Source organism: Carcharodon carcharias, chromosome 13, assembly GCF_017639515.1.
Source record: "Carcharodon carcharias isolate sCarCar2 chromosome 13, sCarCar2.pri, whole genome shotgun sequence".
NCBI classification, from domain to species: Eukaryota; Metazoa; Chordata; class Chondrichthyes; order Lamniformes; family Lamnidae; genus Carcharodon; species Carcharodon carcharias.
The window spans coordinates 1689375-1709651 of record NC_054479.1 but is presented as its reverse complement, the minus strand read 5'-3'; the positions used below and the strand labels follow the sequence as shown (position 1 = coordinate 1709651).

General features: G+C 43.3%; 1 protein-coding gene across 1 annotated transcript in view; it reads left to right on the top strand.

Annotated features, from left to right (window-relative positions):
- The window catches only part of dnah10 (dynein axonemal heavy chain 10), a 317805-nt gene that overhangs the window by 30722 nt on the left and 266806 nt on the right, over nucleotides 1–20277 (top strand). Inside the window, exons 7-11 of the mRNA XM_041203322.1 lie at nucleotides 766–923; nucleotides 3039–3269; nucleotides 3566–3756; nucleotides 8335–8533; nucleotides 17093–17287. Of these exons, the coding sequence (XP_041059256.1) occupies nucleotides 766–923; nucleotides 3039–3269; nucleotides 3566–3756; nucleotides 8335–8533; nucleotides 17093–17287 (974 nt within the window). The remainder of the gene's footprint in view (nucleotides 1–765; nucleotides 924–3038; nucleotides 3270–3565; nucleotides 3757–8334; nucleotides 8534–17092; nucleotides 17288–20277) is intronic.

Genomic DNA, 20277 nt, shown 5'->3' with positions numbered 1-20277 from the left:
ATGGCGGGATAGCTAGGAGTAGAGGAGCTTTGATAGCATGTGTCCTTTTTCAGCAATTCATGTATTGTTTAAACATTACAATGACTTTCTCACTTGCTCCATGCAGGTGCTTTCTGCACTCACATAATTACAATGGCCTATGCATGATACCTCCCCTACCTGATCCCTACCTGATCAGATCACTCCTCAACCCTGTAAACTTAAAGAAATACTAGCTGAGTATAAGCCACTAGTACAGGACAAAAACTTGGTGTTAGGGGGGCTTGGTCATATGGGGCAGGTTATTTCACATGATCCTGGGCTGTACCTGGCTAGGTCACATGATAGAATGTCCCTAGTATTGTAACTCTTTCGAGTACAAACACGTTTCCATCTGTTTCAGATGAAGTTACATTGTTTCATAGTTTGCCATTGTGAGATTTGAACTCTTGATACTCTTTTGAGTAAACCTGTTTCCATCTGTTTCAGATGAAGTTACATTGTTTCATAGTTTGCCATTGTGAGATTTGAACTCTTGATCTGGGGGTTACAAACCCAGTACCATAACCACTTGGCTATTTAGGCCAAATCCTCATAGGGGGCAGTGTGCATGGAATGTAACTAATGATAATCATGTCCCTTCAATTGACCCTTGTGAGGTTGAGCCTCAGCAAACTCACTTCAGGGAGGGGAGATAATGCCACCAATTCAGTTTTGGGGAGAAACTTAGATATTTAAGTGTTGTTATTATTCCAAAGTAAATGGCTTTCTTTTCTCTCTAACCAGGTGATATCAAGCTCGAGATGCCATCAATCGATCTTGATACAGACTTGAACCAATTTGCTTTTGACCCAATGATAATGGATAAACTAGAACAGAGTATAATGAACTGGCAGGTGCAAATCACTAGTGTTATTGAAGAGCAGCTGACAAAGACGCCCCAGGTGCCATATACTTTCTGTTACCATCCAAGAAGGACACTCTTTACCTTAATTTTCCTGTAGGGTTTTTGTCGTATTCTTAAAGGGTCTCTTCTGGAAATTCATAACTTGAATAGATTTTCACCAGGTCTCCACAAGATTTTTACTCATCTACCTCTATTTGTATGTCTTTTCTTATAAACCATTTAATATGCTCCCCAATCAGCTTTTGGACATTCTCTGTCATCAGCCTGATATGCTAAAATGTCGATATTAATGTAATTATCCTCAAATCACAAACACCATTAATTTCAGTGCTTCATAGCAGAAGCTATTTGTGATTGTATAAACCTCTTTCTCATTCCTTTCCTTATTTGAACCCACTGGTATTGATGTCATAATTTCATTTTAGCCTGTTTTTGCTGTCCCTCCAGCACTTTACATTTTAAAATCCTTCCCAACAAGTAGTTTGCCTGTCTGAAATTACACCTCTACCAGTTCTGTTAAGGTGATTCATGACCTGTTGAACAGATTTCCTATGCTTCACCGCCCTACAAAATTGAAACCTTGTTTTCTCTACCATCTTTATAACATTGGTATATTTAACCACTAACCCGGAACTGGTTCAGTGGCTTCCATTGAGAGTAATGATGAAATTACCAGCCTTGGATGTCAACTCCTTCCTCGAGATCTCCATCCTACTCAGCCAGATGATAGATGTTTGATTTGTGACTTCCGGTTGGTTTATTTTCCTTTCCCAAAGCTTTCTCCCCGTGTTCCTTTCTATCCTTTACCCTAGCTTCTTAAGACAACAGACCATTCTGGGTCACGGCTGCAAATCAGATTCCTTGCCTCATTATAGAACCCCTGCACCACCTCTAACAAATGTTGCTCTCTTGGATAGTGTTAGTTTCTTAACTATGGGTAATCCCTTGCTCTATGGTGTAGTGATATTATTCTTGATTAGATCACCACAGTGCTTGCATCGTTGTTCTCGTTGTAGATATCAAGAGCTGTAAACCTGTTGGGCATTTCCAAGATTTCCCAGAACTGGTTCCCTTTGCCTCATACTTCTCTCTCCGTCAGTGCTAACCCACTTCTCCCATTTTGCTTCAGTCTTCTTCCTATCTGTGAGGTAACAAACTTGCAAAGTGTATCTTAAAGGAACATTTCCAGCTTTGGCATGTCATTACGGTTCTCTGCTTGAAGATGAAAGTCCTTTTGGCTCTTTATGTGTACTCCCTAGATACTTTATATATTTAGGTCATCCTGCATCATCCATACGAACATGGATAAGAATAGGGCATTTAGCTCCTTGAGCCTATTTTGCTGTTCTGTTAGATTGTGGCTGATGTGTACCCCCATTTACCTGCCTCTGTACCATATCTCTTGCTATCCTTGTCCAATGAAAATCTTATGATACAAAAGCAAAGCACTGTAGATGTTGGAAATCTAAAATAAAAACAGAAAATTCTGGAAATGATCCGTGTGGGAAGAGAAACAGAGTTAACATTTTAGGTCAATGACCTTTTGTCAGAACTCAGAAATCTATCAATATCAGTCTAAAAAAATTCAGTTGACCCCCAGCATCCACAGCCTTTTGGGGAAGTGAGTTTCTGATTTCTGCTCTCCTGTGTGTGGAAAGAATCCTGATTTAACTCCCAAATGGTATAACTCTACTTTAGGATAATGCCCTTTAGTTCTGGACTTCCCTGCCAGAGGAAATTGTTGCAATATATCAATTCTATTGAATCACTTGGCTGTTTTAAATACTTGATCAGGTGATTCCTCAACCCTTAAACTAAAGGAAATACAAGCTGAGTATATGCAACATGCCCTCATAATTTAACTCTGAGCCTTGCTAAATCCTGGTGAATCCCTCCAACACCAATATATCCTTATCCTTCTTCAGGTGCTGTGTCCGAAACTGAACAGTTACTCTAGGTATGGTGTGCTCTGTATAACTGAAGCATAACTTCCTCATTTGTGAATATGTGATGATTTAGTAAAATACACATGCTACTTGAGTCCATTCTTGGTATATTGAAGACTTACACTCTCTGTTATCAGGCATCTTAAGATCGAGGACAAAATTGCATTTTCCTTTTTCACAAAGTAATATATGAGTCTCTTCCTTAGGGTAATAGTCCATTAGCAGAGATCGATTTCTGGCGTGAACGTAATGCTACTCTCAGTGCCCTCAGCGAACAGCTAAAACTGCCTGTGGTGAAGAGGATTGTTGACTTTGTGAGCAAAATTGACCAAGGTTTAATCCAGAACCTGAATTTAATCATTACTGACCTCACCAAGTACCATGTAGAAGCTGCAGACAATGTCAGATTCCTTTCAACCCTTGAACGGCATTTTAAGGTAATAAAGAATTGAACTGTTTGTGTAATACAGCAGACAAAAATAGTGAATATTTCTTCCCATTGTGAAAGATACTTGTGCAAATTTGGCACTCTGGTAAAGACTCACTGGCTTGTTTTATTGTTAAAAAAACTTTTTTTCTAATGATACACTTGCTGTTCTTTGATTCACTGATACCCGCTTGTCCTTTGTTATGTACCTTGATTAAATTTGCTGTGCAGACCTCAGTCAATAATGTTCATGTTTACGTATGAATGTGCAGCACATGATTTTTAAAATTTCTGGACGCTTATTAGAACCTGTCACATGGATCAAGATTTCAAGTCGTCATGGATACAATTCCTTCAATGATGAATGCCTTGAGGATGGTTTGGATCATTTCTCGCCACTACAACAAGGATGAGCGAATGGTGCCTCTAATGGAGCGGATTGCATGGGAGATTTCAGAAAGAGTCCGTAAAGTAATCAGTGTACGGACAATATTTAAGTAAGCAATGTCAATGGCATTCAGAATTCTACTGATGTGTAGAAATATGTGTACATGTTAGTATTTGATATACATACTGCTGTTGGGAGTGACTGCTTTTACATGGATTATAGTAATGCTTTCAATAGATCCTTCTATACCACAATGAAAGCAAATTGCATTTATACAGCACCTTTAAGATGGATAAATATTCCAAAGTGCTTCCCAAAGGCATAATCAGGAAAAGTAGATGGCTAGCCAAAAAAGGACATATTAAGAAGGGTGAACAAAAGTTTGGCCATAGCAGTCGGTTTTAATGAAGTTCTATATGGTGTAGAGGGAGACACAGTGGAGTTTAGGGAGGGAAATCCAGAGCATGGGGCACCAGTGGTGAGCAGGGAACATTGTGATATCAAAATTATTGCACTGTTGAAGGATATTCTTTAACTTGTGTTTTCAGTTAGCTTGCACTTTATTTTTTAATTTGTGGACTGGGTTACAGCCTTTTTCACGGCTGCTACTGGAGGGGATTCTGGAAGTTCACCATAATCTCAGAAATTTCAATGGTCCATTTAGCAGTTGATAATAAAACTGTCAAATTAATGAGAATAGATAAGTTTCAAAGCAGAACAAGGCTGGGATTTCAGCTCATGCACCTTTACTGCTAAACGCTACAGTAAGAAAACAGGTAACCAGATAAGAATGATATCCATTTGTCAGCACTGGCAACTGATTTCTCTCAGTGATTTCATATGTACTGACCAGCTGCTTTAATGGGATGACAAAAATCACATCTTTCTATTTAAGCAGGAGAACAATTGAGTCTCTTCCACTGTCTGGGGAGTTTGTGGCTAGAATAGTTAGATAGCACAACAGTTCAGTTCATCTTCCAGCACTCTTCCAGGCCTCAGCCATGTCTCAGTGATAATGCTTTTGCCTTCAAATCAGAAAATTGAGTTCACACCTTACTCCAGAGGCTCAAGCACATAATCTAGTCTGATACTCCAGTTTTCAGTGGAGTTGTTTTCTTTGCTGAGGGACCTGTTGCCTTTTTGATTCTTTCATACATGTCCCTAACATTCCCTGTGTCAAAGGATGCCTGGATATTCTGGCAAAGTTGTAACCAGTAGTCAATGGTGAATCGCCTAGCACCTGTTAGACTCTACTTCAAACGGTTCTTAGGGCATTCAGAGGTTTCTGGCTCCAATCTCCCTGTCTTTCTTGTAATTAATGAGAGCAGGTCATTTGAAATTCAATGACCGGTTCCATCACAGCAATGATAGTCTTGAAGCAGTAAGCAGTTTTCTGCTCATGCTTCCCATATGTTGACAGTGTGAGATTGTAGATGGTGTCTTGAAGTATGTTCCATTTCACTTCTGCATGCTGTGTGGGAATGCTGGAGAGCACCTGTTTAATCGAGTCGAGGAACTGTTGGCTTTATCTGGGTAGATAGTATGGCTGACATTGATTCAAGGACAGTATTTCTACTTTGAATGAGAAACTTCAAGTATTACATCCTAACCCTGATGCATAGCAGGGAGTGATCTTTATCATAGTCAGTGCTCTGGTAGCTGTGTGTGGTTTGAGAATGCTGTTCAGAGAGTCACATCTGGTGATGGTCAGATCCAGCTGGCACTAATGCCCTGATCTTGGATGTTTCCAGGACACATTGTGGCACGGTTTGTTCTGAAAGGAGGTGTTAGTTACACAAATATCGTGGTAGCAGCAAAGGTCAAGCAGTTTCTGTACATTTTCCTTTTATCTTTCTCAGCTCATGATGTCTGAGGCAGGAGGGCCATGTCTCATGGTCCACATCCACTCTTGTGTTGAAACCCCCCAGTAGGTAAAGATGTTCTGACTTAAGGATTCTGTTGAGAGCACTGTCCAGTCCTTCATAGAACTGGTCTTTTGCCTCTGTAGTGGAGCACAACATTGGAGCTGTTACTAATGTGGTTAACTGGCCCCATTTGGGTTGAGAGACAGATGGAGAGAAAACATTCTGAACCGTTTGTGGCAGCTCGATCATCGAGAGTCGCGATCACTTACAGCAAAGCCTACATCGTGCTCACACATTCCTTCTGAAATCTTCCCCTGATGAATGCGTAATGTTTATCTTTCAGTGATCCGCTCCAGGTGATCCTGGTCTCTTGTAGGAAAGCTATGTCGATATCCAGCCCATCAAGTTCCATGTCAATCACAGCTGTCTTGTGTGCGTTATTGGTTGGCTGCAAATGGTCTCAGTCCCGAGCACATGACGTGTGTGTCTTTGAGCTGGTGGAGGGTGCGTGTGAGCGCCATGACTGTTCTTCCAGAGCTTCCTCTTCAGATGTGGTCTGGGGGCTTATACTAGTGTTTGACTGGCTTGGGAGCCTCAATCTGCTGGTGCCTGGAAAATAGAAAGTAGAGTTTCAGTTACTGAGCATGAGCTATGTAAAACTACATGTGACTCACTGTGAATGTCAGGATTTGATGAAGTGATTGAGCTTTGATCCGTACTAGGTTGCTGGGAAAGGCCGATCTCCCCTTCTGCACAGGAGCGTTTCCTGTCCTCTGCAGCCAGCTTAGCTGCAGCCTCCTCAAACTCAGTGAGGCAATGATGTCGGCTGTCCCTCCCCTGGTCTGCAACCTCTTGTGCCTGTTGTGTGCCAGCTTGGCCTGTATGAGGAAGAAAGAAAGGCATGTGATGAGAAGGGATGGAGCAGAGGTTGGGTGAGACGCATGCCCCTGTGTGTGGTGAGCCCTCCCCAGGGCCAGAGGATGGAGTGTGAGTAACATGAAAGATGGGATGGTCATGATGTGAATGCCTCGGTGCGAGAAATGTGACCCCCGCTAATGGTTGTGTGAGATCCCTGAAGAGAATAGCCGCTTGAGTGCATGATGTCATGATAAGAGTTTGATATTGGTGGGAGTTGATGGATGACTTAGCAGGTCGAGTGGATGAGATCATTCATCCTCGTCCTGCACTGGATGGCATTTTGGGCGCTGTTGCCAGCTGCGCTGACCTGCTCTACAAGGCCTCCCATGTGGGTGTGACAGTGTCGTAAGTCCCTCGTCTGTGTGACAGCCTCATCAGTTCCCTGGTGGGTGTGACAGTCTCATCAGTCCCTGGTCTGTGTGACAGTCTCGTCAGTCCCTGGTGGATGTGACAGCCTATCCAGTCCCTGGTGGGTGTGACAGTCTCGCCAGTCCCTGGTGGATGTGACAGACTTGTCAATCACTGGTATGTGTGACAGTCTCGTCAGTGCCGGGTGGGTGTGACAGTGTCGTAAGTCCCTCGTCTGTGTGACAGACTCATCAGTTCCCTGGTGGGTGTGACAGTCTCGTCAGTCCCTTGTGGGTGTGACAGTCTCGTAAGTTCCCTGGTCTGCGTGACAGTCTCATCAGTTCCTGCTGGATGTGACAGTCTTGCCAGTTCCTGGTGGGTGTGACAGTCTTGCCAGTCCCTTGTGGATGTGACAGTCTTATCAGTCCCTGGTTGATGTGACAGTCTTGTCAGTCCCTGGGGGTGTGAGAGTCTCATCAGTCCCTGGTGGGTGTGACAGTCTCATCAGTCCCTGGTGGGTGTGACAGTCTCGTCATTCCCTGGTGGGTGTGACAGTCTTGTCATTCCGTGGTGGATGTGACAGTCTTGTCATTCCCTGGTGGGTGTTCAGTCTTGTCAATCCCTGATGGGTGTGACAGTCTCGTCATTCCCTGGTGGGTGTGACAGTCTCGTCATTCCCTGGTGGATGTGACAGTCTTGTCATTCCCTGGTGGGTGTGACAGTCTTGTCATTCCGTGGTGGATGTGACAGTCTTGTCATTCCCTAGTGGGTGTGACAGTCTTGTCAATCCCTGGTGGGTGAGACAGTCTTGGCAGTCCCTGGTGGGTGTGACAGTCTTGTCAGTCCCTGGTGGGTGTGACAGTCTTGTCAGTTCCTGGTGTGTCTGACAGTCTTGTCAGTCCTTGGTGGGTGAGACAGACTTGTCAGTCCCTGGTGGGTGTGGCAATCTTGTCAGTCCTTGGTGGGTGTGACAGCCTTGTCAGTCCCTGGTGGGTGAGACAGCCTTGTCAGTCCCTGGTGGGTGTGACAGCCTTGTCAGTCCCTGGTGTCTCTGACAGTCTTGTCAGTTCCTGGTGGGTGTGATAGCCTTGTCAGTCCCTGCTGTGCCTGACAGTCTTGTCAGTCCTTGGTGGGTGAGACGGTCTCGTCAGTCCCTGGTGTCTCTGACATTCTTGTCAGTTCCTGGTGGGTGTGACAGCCTTGTCAGTCCCTGCTGTGTCTGACAGTCTTGTCAGTCCTTGGTGGGTGTGACAGTCTCGTTAGTTCCCTGGTGGGTGTGGCAATCTCGTCAGTCCCTGGCCTATTTGACATTCTCGTAAGTTCTCTGGTGCATGTGACAGTCTCATCAGTCCCTGGTGTGTGTGACAGTCTCGTCATTTCCCTGGTGGGTGTGACAGTCTTGTCAGTCCCTGGTGGATGTGACAGTTTCGTCAGTCCCTTTTGGGTGTTACTCTCAGACATATTAAAGCCAACAGGTTTGAACTAGTCTTCTCTTTTGTGTTCTGATAAAAAGCTTTACTAACTCTCCAATTGTCTTCCTTTATTTTACTTGTAAGGCACAGCTCAACAGCAGCAAAGCAACATGTTTTAGAAGCCAAACACACCCTCCAGGTATGGAAAGACGCGTACTTCGATATTCGTTCTAAAATTGAAGCTTCAGGAAGAGATCAACGCTGGGAATTTGATAGGAAACGACTGTTTGAGAATACTGATTACATGATTACCATCTGTCAACATATTTATGAGATCTTACAGGTATGGCAAATGATAGAAAAAAACCCTATGAGCATTTTCTGTTTGAGGTTAACATGTTTTGAGCTTTTAAGAAATATCCTTTTAAAACATTTTAATTATGTTTATTGATCTTTACTTCAGTAGAAAATTATAATAGTTACTAGTTGATCCCCTGAGATGTTATGGTCGGAGTCAGGACAAATTGTCGTCTTCAGATACAATGAGATTAGACGGCAGGGGATATGGGGACCAGGATGCACGGACATGATTCAGCCCCCATTTCAAAATCATACATTCTGTCCATATTTTTATATATTTGCATTATAAATCTCTGTGATTACCATTTATAATGAAAACTGTCTATAAACATGCCACCTGCCATTGGTGTTGCTGCTTCACTGTCTTCCCTGGTGGGGGAGTGTAATTCCAATGTAACAGATTTACAACATCATTTTTCTATCCTAAATGTGGTCATAGGAATTTATGTTGAAATGTTAAATGGATATCATCTACATAATGCAAGGCTTTTAATGCATTACTCATCAATCTCCTTCAATGTCACTCATGTTTCAGATTCTTATTGAATTCAAATTTCACCATCTGCTGTGGTGAGATTCAAACCCAGGTCCCCAGGGCATTACCTTGGGCCTCTGGATTAGTAGTCCAGTGACAATACCACTACTCTACCACTTCCCCTTACTCATATTTTGTAAGGACAGGGACATTATGGTACATAGTGAGTAATGTATTATTATGTGTAACATCAGCCTGCTTATTTAATGTTGCAAAGCCCAGGAGAATTAAACAGGCACAACCTGAGATCAATTAGAGGCTAATTGTTATACAAGTTTCTATTTAGATTCACAGATATTTATAAACTGTTGACTCCTTCCCTTGGGGAGACAAAAGCCATTAGTTTCTTTCCTTTTCAATACTTCTTTATTCAGATAGGATCCAAATTCTACACTTGCTTCCCTGAGCTGCAGGTGGTGTGGGGAAATGACTGGGATGCCATTTCTCAAAAACTGTAATTAGCCTCATTCTATAATAAGTAGCAGCAGGTGAGGACTGGGATTGGTCCAGCTAGATTGACGCAACAGGCAGAAGGGGCTGAATGACCAACTCTTTTTCTTCTATTCCTTTCTGGTCCTCTGCACTTTAGTGAAGGAATTATATTTTCAAAGAAAATTGATGAAAACACCCAAACTTGGACAAAACTTTCTCAGAAAGAAGAGATTTGACTCAAATGACAATTAATCCCTTAAACTTTCTTTGCGAGGTGTTCTTCAAGAATTGTGAAGCCACCTCCTGCTGACCTTCATTTCAATTCAAAACATCCAGAGAGCAACTACATTCAGAAACTTTGCCAGATTAAGCATAGTTACTGGACTTCAAGCTTTCCCTCAATCTTTTCTTCTCCTTAGGTTGTCCCTCAGGGTTGAGGATGACTTGCTTCCACACTAAAAATTAGTTCTCAGGTGACTGAAGAGTCCAATGCATGACCTACAGCCTCTGTCACAGATGAGGCGGAAGGTGGTAGGGGGAACGGGTGTGTGGGGTGCCCAGGTTGCCACACACTCCTTTTGCTGTGGATGCTTGGCTTCAGCTAGCCCATGGCAATGAGACTTGAGGTGTCCAACTCCTTCCAGAGATGCTTCCCCTCCAATTCGCATGGTCTTGGGCCAGGGATTCCCAGATGTCGGTGGGGATGTTGCACTTTTTCAAGGAGGCTTTGAGGTGTCCTTGAAGCTTCTCCTCTGCCCTCCTGGGGCTCGCTTGCCGTGCCGAAGCTCCGAGCGCTTGTTTCGGAAGTCTTGTGTCAGACATGTGGACAATGTGGCCCAAAGAGCGGAGCTGATCGAGCGTGGTCAATGCTTTGATGTTGGGGATATTGGCCTGAGTGAAAACATTGATGTTGGTGCACGTATCCTGCCAATGAATTTGCAGGATCTTATGGAGGCAGCATTGGTGGTACTTCTCCAGAGTTTTGAGATGCCTGCTGTACATAGTCCATGTCTCTGATCCATTTTGGAGAGTGGGTATCACTACTGCTCTGTAGACCATGAGCTTGGTGCTGGGTTTGAGGTCCTGGTCTTCAAACGCTCTCTTCCTCAGGCAGCCGAAGGCTATGCTGGCACACTGAAGGTGCTATTGGATCTCATCATTGATGTCTGCTCTTGTTGACTGTAGGCTCCCAATGGACGGAAAGTGGTCCACTTTGTCCAAGGCCTCTTTGTGGATCAAGGAAGATCAAGAAGAGCGCCGGTGCAATGACACAGCCTTGCTTGATCCCAGTCTGAATGTAGATTTGGTCTGTGGTGGATCTGTTGGTCAAGATCATGGCTTGCATGTTATCATAGAGCAGGTGGAGGATGGGGACAACATTTTGGGGGCAGCCAAAACAGAGGAGGATGTTCCATAACCCTTCACGGTTGACAGTGTCGAAAGCTTTGTGAGGTCAAAGTAGGTCATGTACAAGGGTTGGTGCTGTTCCCTGCATTTCCCTTGCAGTTGCTGCGAGGTGAAGATCATGTCTGTTGTGCCCCTTAGTAGGCCGAATCAGCATTGTGACTCTGGGAAGAGCTCTTCAGCCACAGGGAGAAGGCGATTGAGGAGGATTCTTGCAGTGGGTGCTTGGGCCATAGGTGGCCCTAAAGAAAGCTCTCACATCATGGTTGTTGGCTAACCGTTGGATCTCAATGCAACATTACAATAAGCACTGTAAACAAAGATAGAATCTATCACAGAAGCTGCAAATCCAAGGCCTGAATTTTCAACTCAGAAGGTGGGCGCGATCAGCGGGCCCGGGATCGGCTGGGAAACGGACCGCTGACCACAATCAGTCCCTGACCGCGATTTCCTGTTGGCCGGCCAATTAACGGCATATGTAAAATGACAAACAATTGTGCCTTTTGGGCTTAATTGCCCCCCTAGTTGTCAGCGGGTGTGCTTCCGATGTTTGGGTGCGCCCGCTGATGGAAATATCACATGAGTGCAGGATGACATTGGGATGCTCACCCGATGTCATCTCGCGCGATTTCACACCTAATTGAGTTGGGCACGCGCCAGCCCAATTGGCATAAAATTCAGCCCCAAGTTTTCAGCCAAAAGGATCACAGATAGTAATGACCATGTCCTTTGGAGATGTTGGTGAAAGAGAGCTAAGAGTAGTAGAGTCATTCCATTGCACGTAATAAACAGATTTATTTCTTTTTGGGCTACAGATTTCCTCTCTCTCTACCAACTCTATCATCCTCTTTCAAACAGATTCTTCTATTGACAGGAACACTGGTGACACCTCATCTGTTGAACTGTAAGGGAGATAACGGATAAGAAGTCTTAATATTCTGATGCTCACTCAATAAAAGAAAGGGCACTTAACTTTATATAAATAACCTCATCTGGTGTGACAATCCCCTCCGGAATACCCTGATCCACTGAGTCCAGTTTCTTGTGCACCTCCCTACACCAAGCCAGCTCTACCTCCCTACCTCTTTTAATATTATACTTTTAATATCCAGCCATGAATGGAGGTGGATAATTAAACAATTCATTGGAGGAGGCTCCACAAATGTCCCCAATTATGGAGGAGCCAAGCACATCAGTTCAAAAGATAAGGCTGAAGCATTCGCAACAATCCTCAGCCAGAAGTGCCAGTTTGACAATCCATCCTGGCCTTCCGTGGAGGTCCCCCCATTATAGATGCCAATCTTCAGCCAATCTAATTCATTCCGCGTGATATCAAGAAATGGCTAAGGCACTGGATAGTGCAAAGGCTAAGGGACCTAACAATATTCCGGCAACAGGCTCCAGAACTTGCCGCGTCCCTAGCCAAGTTGTTCCAGTAGAACTACAACAATGGCATCTACCCAGCAATGTGGTAAATTTTACAGATATGTCCCTGTAGCAGGACAAATTCAACCCACTCAATTACAGCCATATTGACCTACTCTCGATCATCAGTATAGTGATGGAAGGCGTCATCGACAGTACTATCAAGTGGCATTTGCTTAGAAATAAACATGGTTCAAACATGGACAAAAGAGCTGAACTCCAGAGTTGAGGTGAGAGTGAGTGCCCTCGACATCAAGGCAGAAAGTTTGACATTGGGGTGCCCTGCAAAACTAGAGTCAATGGGATTCAGGGGGGAAACTCTCCATTGGTCTGTCATACCTAGCACAAAGGAAGATGGTTGTGGTTGTTGGGGGTCAATCATCTCAGTTCCAGGACATCACTGCAGAAGTTCCTCAGGGTGGTGTCCTAGCTCCAACCATCCAAAATAGATTTTAAATTTAAACATCATGCCAGCAAGTTTACCACAGCACCCACCTGACAGTGGAATTACAAAGGCTTTCCTCCACCTTTGGTTACAGGACACAGCAGACTTCTGTTAAAGTGGCTGGAGGCTTCCCCAAGGCTGTTTTACACAGTCCTCTTAGACTTACATGGCCCCCAACAAAGCCTTCCATTCTTTTTATATATGTTTCTCTCTCTTTAATCTGTAAATTCATTGTTCTGTATGTCTTTGAAAATTTACTTTTCTCATAACATAAAAACCTTTCATGTTGCCAATATGGTTAGCACCTTTGGGAAAAATAAACGCACTGCTTGACCTTGCTTATCTTGTTAGTTGTAAACATCCTATCATCCCTTTGAAACCTAAACAACCCCTTCACGTATCTAAAAATGCATATTTCCTTCACACCTTACATGCTAAGCCCTTATTCATGTTTACTCATTAGCATTTCAAATGCCTTTTAGCCTAAACTTAAGCTTGCAGTCTATTTGACTCTAATTCAATTAAATCAGCTTACAAACAGCCATTCACACTCATACCCATAAACCTACTTTACAATAGACCACAATAAGTTAGTTTCATGACACATATCGCTTGATTTTCATAGTACCCATAAATTCATATTCCTTATTACATCAAGAATTATAATGACAAGAAGTTAACACAAAAAGTGTGACTAAAATGTTACAAGAATTCAAGTAGAACAGACATGTGTCAGGGGACTCACTCGATATTCTTATAATATATATAATATATATCATCATGGTTAATTTATAAAATCTTTAAAAAAACTGGACAATGGCTTTAAAATGACTGAAGCCGTGGCTGGCCATGACTCAAACAAACTGAAATGTCTGGCATTTAGAGAAGCTGACATCTCATTATCTCTAAAGAGGTGCTAATGATACCTGTGACTGCAGAGATCTAGTCCAAGGGAGTTGTACAAAGGCCATTTATATTTCTAAGACCAGGCTTAGCCAACAGAGACAACCGGTCTGTGAGGACAAAGAATCCTGAAACCTCTTTTGAAATTATTAATGGTTGAAACATTACCAATCTCAAGAATCCAGACAAAGGAATATATATCCTTTGCCCAAGCCAAAGTGGAGGTGGGAGTCACATGACCTCCCCCACCTAACAAGCTGCTGGAACCTATAATATTGCCTTGTGGAGCTGCAAAGCTCAGACTGCCATCAACCTAGCAACAGCTCAGAACCAGAGCTCTGTCCATGTTTAACTGCCTGGCCCCAATTCTACACTGTTTCTACCAAACAAGGAGGTAAAAGGTTATCGGGGGTAGGTGGGAATGTGGAGTTGAGGTTGCAATCAGATTAGCCATGAACTTCTGTATCAGTGCCTACAAGTCAAATTCATCTCTATGTGCTTATCCCATCATGGAAGTCAGCTGTACTGGAAAAGTCAATTATCCAGCATCAGTTTAAACCATAGAACCATAGAACACTATAGCACAGAAAATAGACCGTTCGGCCTGCGAACTCTGTTTAAAAATTTTTTTAAAAATTCATTTATAGGATGTGGGCTTCGCTGGCTGGGTCAGCATTTATTTTTAATTTATTATCTTTTAAGAGGCAGCTTGACAACTACAAGAATAGGATGGGAATAGAGGAATACCGACTCCGGAAGTGCAAAATGTTTTAGTTGACAGGCAATATGATCGGCACAGGCTTGGAGGGCTGAAGGGCTTGTTCCTGTGCTGTACTTTTCTTTGTTCTTTGTTCTTTATTGCCCATCCCTAATTGCCCTTGAGAAGGTGGTGGTGAGCTGCCTTCTTGAACCGCTGCAACCCATGTGGTGTAGGTACACCTACAGTGCTGTTTGGAAGGGAGTTCCAGGATTTTGACCCAGCAACAGTGAAGGAATGGTGATATATTTCTAGTCAGGATGGTGAGTGACTTGGAGGGGAACTTCCAGGTGGTGGTGTTCCCATCTATCTGCTGCCCTTGTCCTTCTAGAAGGTAGTGGTTGTGAGTTTGGAAGGTGCTGTCTAAGGAGCTTTGGTGAATTCCTGCAGTGCATCTTGTAGATGGTACACACCACCACTGATGCACAGTAGCAGCAGAGGGAGTGAATATTTGTGGATGTGATGCCAATCAAGTGAGTTGCTTTGTCTTGGACGGTGTCAAGCTTCTTGAGTGTTGTGGGAGCTGCATTCATCCAGGCAAGTGGGGAGTATTCCATCACACTCCTGACCTGTACCTTGTAGAGGGTGGATAGGATTTGGGGAGTCAGGAGGTGAGTTACTTGTTGCAGGATTCCTAGCCTCTGACCTGCTCTTGTAGCCACAGTATTTATATGGCTAGTCCAATTCAGTTTCTGGTCAAATGTAACCCTCAGGATGTTGATAGTGGGGGATTCAGTGATGATAATGCCATTGAACATCAAGAGGTGATAGTTGGATTCTTTCTTGTTGGAGGTGGTCATTGATTGACACTTGTGTGACGCGAATGTTAGTTGCCGCTTGTCAGCCCAAGCCTGGATATTGTCCAGGTCTTGCTGCATTTGGACATGGATGCCTTCAGTATCTGAGGAGTCATGAATGGTGCTGAACGTTGGGCAATCATCAGTGATCATCCCCACTTCTGACCTTATGATGGAAGGAAGGTTATTGATGAAGCAGCTGAAGATGGTTGGGCCTAAGACACTACCCTGAAGAACTTCTGCAGTGATGTCCTGGAGATGAGATGACAGACTCCCAACAACCACAACCATCTTTCTTTGTGCTAGGTATGACACCAACCAGCGGAGAGTTTTCCCCCTGATTCCCACTGACTGCAGTTTTGCTAGGTCCCCTTGGTGCCGCACTTGGTCAAATGCTGCCTTGATGTCAAAGGCAGTCACGCTCATCTCACCTCGAGAGCTCAGCTCTTTAGTCCATGTTTGAACCAAGGCTGTAATGTCAGGAGCTGAGTTGCCCTGGCGGAACACAAACTGGGCATCAGTGAGCAGGTTATTGCTAAGCAAGTGCCGCTTGATAGCACTGTTGATAACCCCTGATGGGGTGATAATTAGCTGGCTTGGATTTGTCCTGCTTTTTGTGTATAAGACATACCTGGGCAATTTTCCACATGGCCGGGCAGATGCCTGTGCTGTACTGGAACAGCTTGGCTAGGGGCGTGGCAAGTTCTGGAACACAAGTCTTCAGTACTATTGCTGAAATATTGTCAGGGCCCATAGCCTTTGCAGTGCCTTCAGCCATTTCTTAATATCACGTGGAGTGAATCAAATTGACTGAAGACTGGCATCTGTGATGCAGGGGACCTCCTGAGGGGGCCGAGATAGATCATCTGCTCAGCACCTCTGGCTGAAGATTGTTGCAAATGCTTCAGCCTTATCTTTTGCACTGCTGTGTTGGGCTCCCCCATCATTGAGGATGGGGATATTTGTGGAGCCACCTCTTCCAGTGAGTTGTTTAATTGTTCACCACTATTCATGACTGAATGTTGCAGGACTGCAGAGCTTTGATCTGATCTGTTGGTTGTGGGTTCGCTTGGCCCTGTCTATCACTTGCTGCCTATGCTCTGTGAAAAAATACACCATTGGACTTTGATTCCGGACTCTGGACTCATGTGAAACAATAATTCTTTACCCTGTTTTTTTTCCTTTCTTTCCCTATTCCTCCCTTTTATTGTGAGTGAAAAAGGAGGCTATGTTGCAGCCCCATCTCTCATGTTTGAATGTGTGCGAATAAATCAGCCCTCTGAGTTTACACTGTCTCGAGTTTATTGTGGAGTTTTGATAGAAATTGGATCGTACCAAAACTGAGTGTTTGGGAAAAATACACCACCACTTATAAAGAGGGAAATCAAAATCAAAACACCTTTCTGGTTGCGGACGGGCAGTGAGAGGAGAAATCAGGGCTGTTTAATCCCCCTCTTTCCATTATACACAAAACGTGTGCAGGTTTATTATAGTTACAAAAAAGTAAACAGATTTGTTCTAAAAAGGCTAAAGATGTAATGCGCAAGCTTTGTATACTTGTTAAACTTAGCTGCATAGGTTAATATTTCAACCTGATGTGCCACAGCGTGGTAAGCTGTGGGTTCACCCCAGAATTTCCAGTGCTGCCTCTTGTTCATCTTCTAACGTTCAGAATATTTAATAGTCATTCTCAGTGGTACAAACTCAGAAACTCAATACTAAGTAATAAGTAGATGTTTTGATTGATCATCATGAAGAAATGTATTTTTTTGTTAATCATTGTAAACATCAGAGCAACACAAAGTAAACAAAGAAAATTCTGTTTGGTCTTGTAAAATCACCAGATACGAGAAGAATTTTACAACATCTTTGGACCAGAATTGAAAGCTGTAACTGGAGACCCTAAGCGGATTGATGATGTAGTTAAAAGGGTTAATGATCTGGTTGTACCTATTGTGGAATTATCCTTTGATTTGTTTAGCATTCGTCATAGCCAAATGTGGAAGGTTGTTATGGAGGATTTCGATACTCAGGTTCAGGTATAGTAACATTGGAAATACTTTTAATGATCGAATCTCTTAATTTTTTTTATGATAAAATCTGTTTCACATTAAGTCATTAATATTTTAGAATCCTCAAAAAGAGGGCCTGAATCTTTGGAACTCTCTTCCTCAAAAAGCAGTGGAAGCAGTCTTTGAACACTCTTAAGGCAGAGCTAGATGAATTCTTAATAAACAAGGAGTTGGAAGGTTATCAGGGGTAGGTGGGAATGTGGAGTTGAAGTTACAATCAGATTAGCCATGATCTTATTGAATGGCGGAGCAGGCTCGAGGGGCTGAGTGACCTACTTCTGATCCTAATTCGTATGTTCATATGTAAAATTTCTGCGCAGAAACAAGTAATTTCCCTGTTTTTTTTTGCACCTCTTGTAGTCAAGAACACAAGCATTAGGAGCAGAAGTAGACCATATGGCTTGTTGAGCCTGCTCCACCATTCAATACCATCATGTCTGATCTTGAGCTTCAAAACCACTTTCCCAACTGCTCCCCATATCCCTTAATTCCCCGAGAGATGAAAAATGATGGGGCATTCACAGCCCTCAGGGGTAGAGCATTCCAAAGATTCACAACAATTTGAGTGAAGTAGTTACTCCTCATCTCAGTCTTAAATGATCAGCCCCTTATCCTGAGACTGTGCCCCTTGTATGTTTCAATGAGATTGTCTCTTGTTCTTCTAAACTCCAGAGAAATAGGTCCAATTTACTGAGCCTCTCATCATAGGATAACCCCTTCATCCTAGAAACCAATTTAGCAAACCTTCACTGTCCTGCCTGCAATGCAAATATATTCTTCCTTAAATGTAGAGATCAAAGCTGCACACAGTATTCCAAATGTGGTCTCCTCAAAACCATAAAAGGTTATCAGTGGGTAGGCGGGACATTACAGTCAGATCAGCCATGATCTTATTGAATGGTGGAGCAGGCTTGAAGGGCTGAGCGGCCTACTCCTGCTCTTATTTCATATGTTTGTATGCACGTATGTTCGTATGTTCAATCGTAGCAAGATTTTTTTTATTCCTGTACTCCAATCCCCTTGCAATAAAGGTCAACACGCATTTTGCCTTCCTAAATGTTTGCTGCACTTACATACTAACTTTCTGCAATCCTTGTATGAATAAATCCAAGTCTCTTTGAACATCTATATTTACAAGTTCCACGCTTTCTGAAATATATTTTGCTTTTCTATTCTTATGACCAAAGTGAATAACTTCACATTTCCCTGCATTTTAATCCATCTGACACCTTGTGCCCATTCGCTTAACCTGTCTATATATCTTTGCAGCCCCTCTGTATCCTCCCCACAGCTTAGCTTTCCACTTAGCTTTGTATCATCAGCAAATTTAGATATATTACTCTGACACAAAACTAGGTGGGAATGTGAGCTGTGAGAAGGATGCACAAAGGCTTCAAGGAGATTTAGACAGGCTAAGTGAGTGGGCAAAGCATAGCATTTGGATTATAATGTTGAAAAAATTGAAGTTATTCACTTTGATAGGAAAGACAGAAGTGCAGAGTGTTTCTTAAATGGTGAGATACTGGGAAGTGTTGATGCCCAAGGGGACCTAGGTGTCATTGTTCATGAGTCACTGAAAGTTAACATGCAGGTTTGGCAAGCAATTAGGAAGGAAAGTGGTAAATTGGCCTTTATTGCAAGATAACTTGAGTACAGGAGTAAAGAGATCTTGCTGCAATTATATGGAGCCTTGGTGAGAGTGTACTTGGAGTATTGTGTACAGTTTTAGTCCCCTTACCTAAGGAAGGATATACTTGCCATAGAGGGAGTGCAGCAAAGGTTCACAAACTGATTCCTGGGATGGTGGGGTTATAACCATAGAACCATAGAAAAGTTACAGTACAGAAAGAGGCCATTTGGCCCATCTTGCCCATGCCAGCCTGAGGACACTTAGGGGTGCTCTTTCTAATCCCACCTTCCTGCACCTGGCCCATAGCCCTGCAGTTTACAGCACTTAAGGTGCAGATCCAGGTACTTTTTAAAAGAGTTTAGAATTTCTGCCTCTACCACTAACTTGGGCAGCGAATTCCAGGCACCCACTACCCTCTGCGTAAAAAAGTTCTTCGTCATGTCCCCCCTACATCTTCTGCCACTTATCTTGAATCTATGTCCCCTGGTTCTAGAGTTCTCCACCAAGGGAAACAATTTTATCCTGTCCACTCTGTCTATTCCCCTCATAATTTTGTACACCTCAATCAAGTCACCTCTCAGCCTTCTTTGTTCTAAGGAAAAAAACCCCAACCTATCCAATCTCTCCTCGTAGCTACACTTTTCTAACCCTGGCAACATTCTTGTAAACCTCCTCTGCACTCTCTCCAGAGCTATTACATCCTTCCTGTAATGTGGTGACCAGAACTGCACACAATACTCCAGTTGTGTCCTCACCAGTGTTTTATACAATTCCAACATTATATCCTTACTTTTATATTCTATACCTCTGCCAATGAAGGAGAGCATTCCATATGCCTTCTTTACAACCTTGTCTACTTGAACTGCTGCCTTCAGGGACCTGTGTACTTGTACGCCAAGGTCTCTCACTTCATCTACCCCTCTTAGTATATTCCCATTTATTGTGTAATCCCTAACTGTTTGACCTCCATAAATGTATGACCTCACACTTCTCTATGTTAAAATCCATCTGCCACTTTACCACCCACTCCACCAACCCATCTATATTGTTTTGGAGATTATGACTATCCTCTACACTATCCACTACTCGGCTAATCTTTGTGTCATCTGCAAATTTCCCATTTGTGCCCCCATGTTCATGCCCAAACCGTTAATATATAGCACAAACAGCAAGGGTCCCAACACCGAGCCCTGTGGAACACCACTTGAGACAACTTTCCATTCGCAAGGGCACCCATCGACCATTACCCTTTGTTTCCTGTTACAAAGCCAACCTTTTGTCCAGTTTGCCACATTACCCTGAATCCCATGGGCTTTTACTTTCCTGA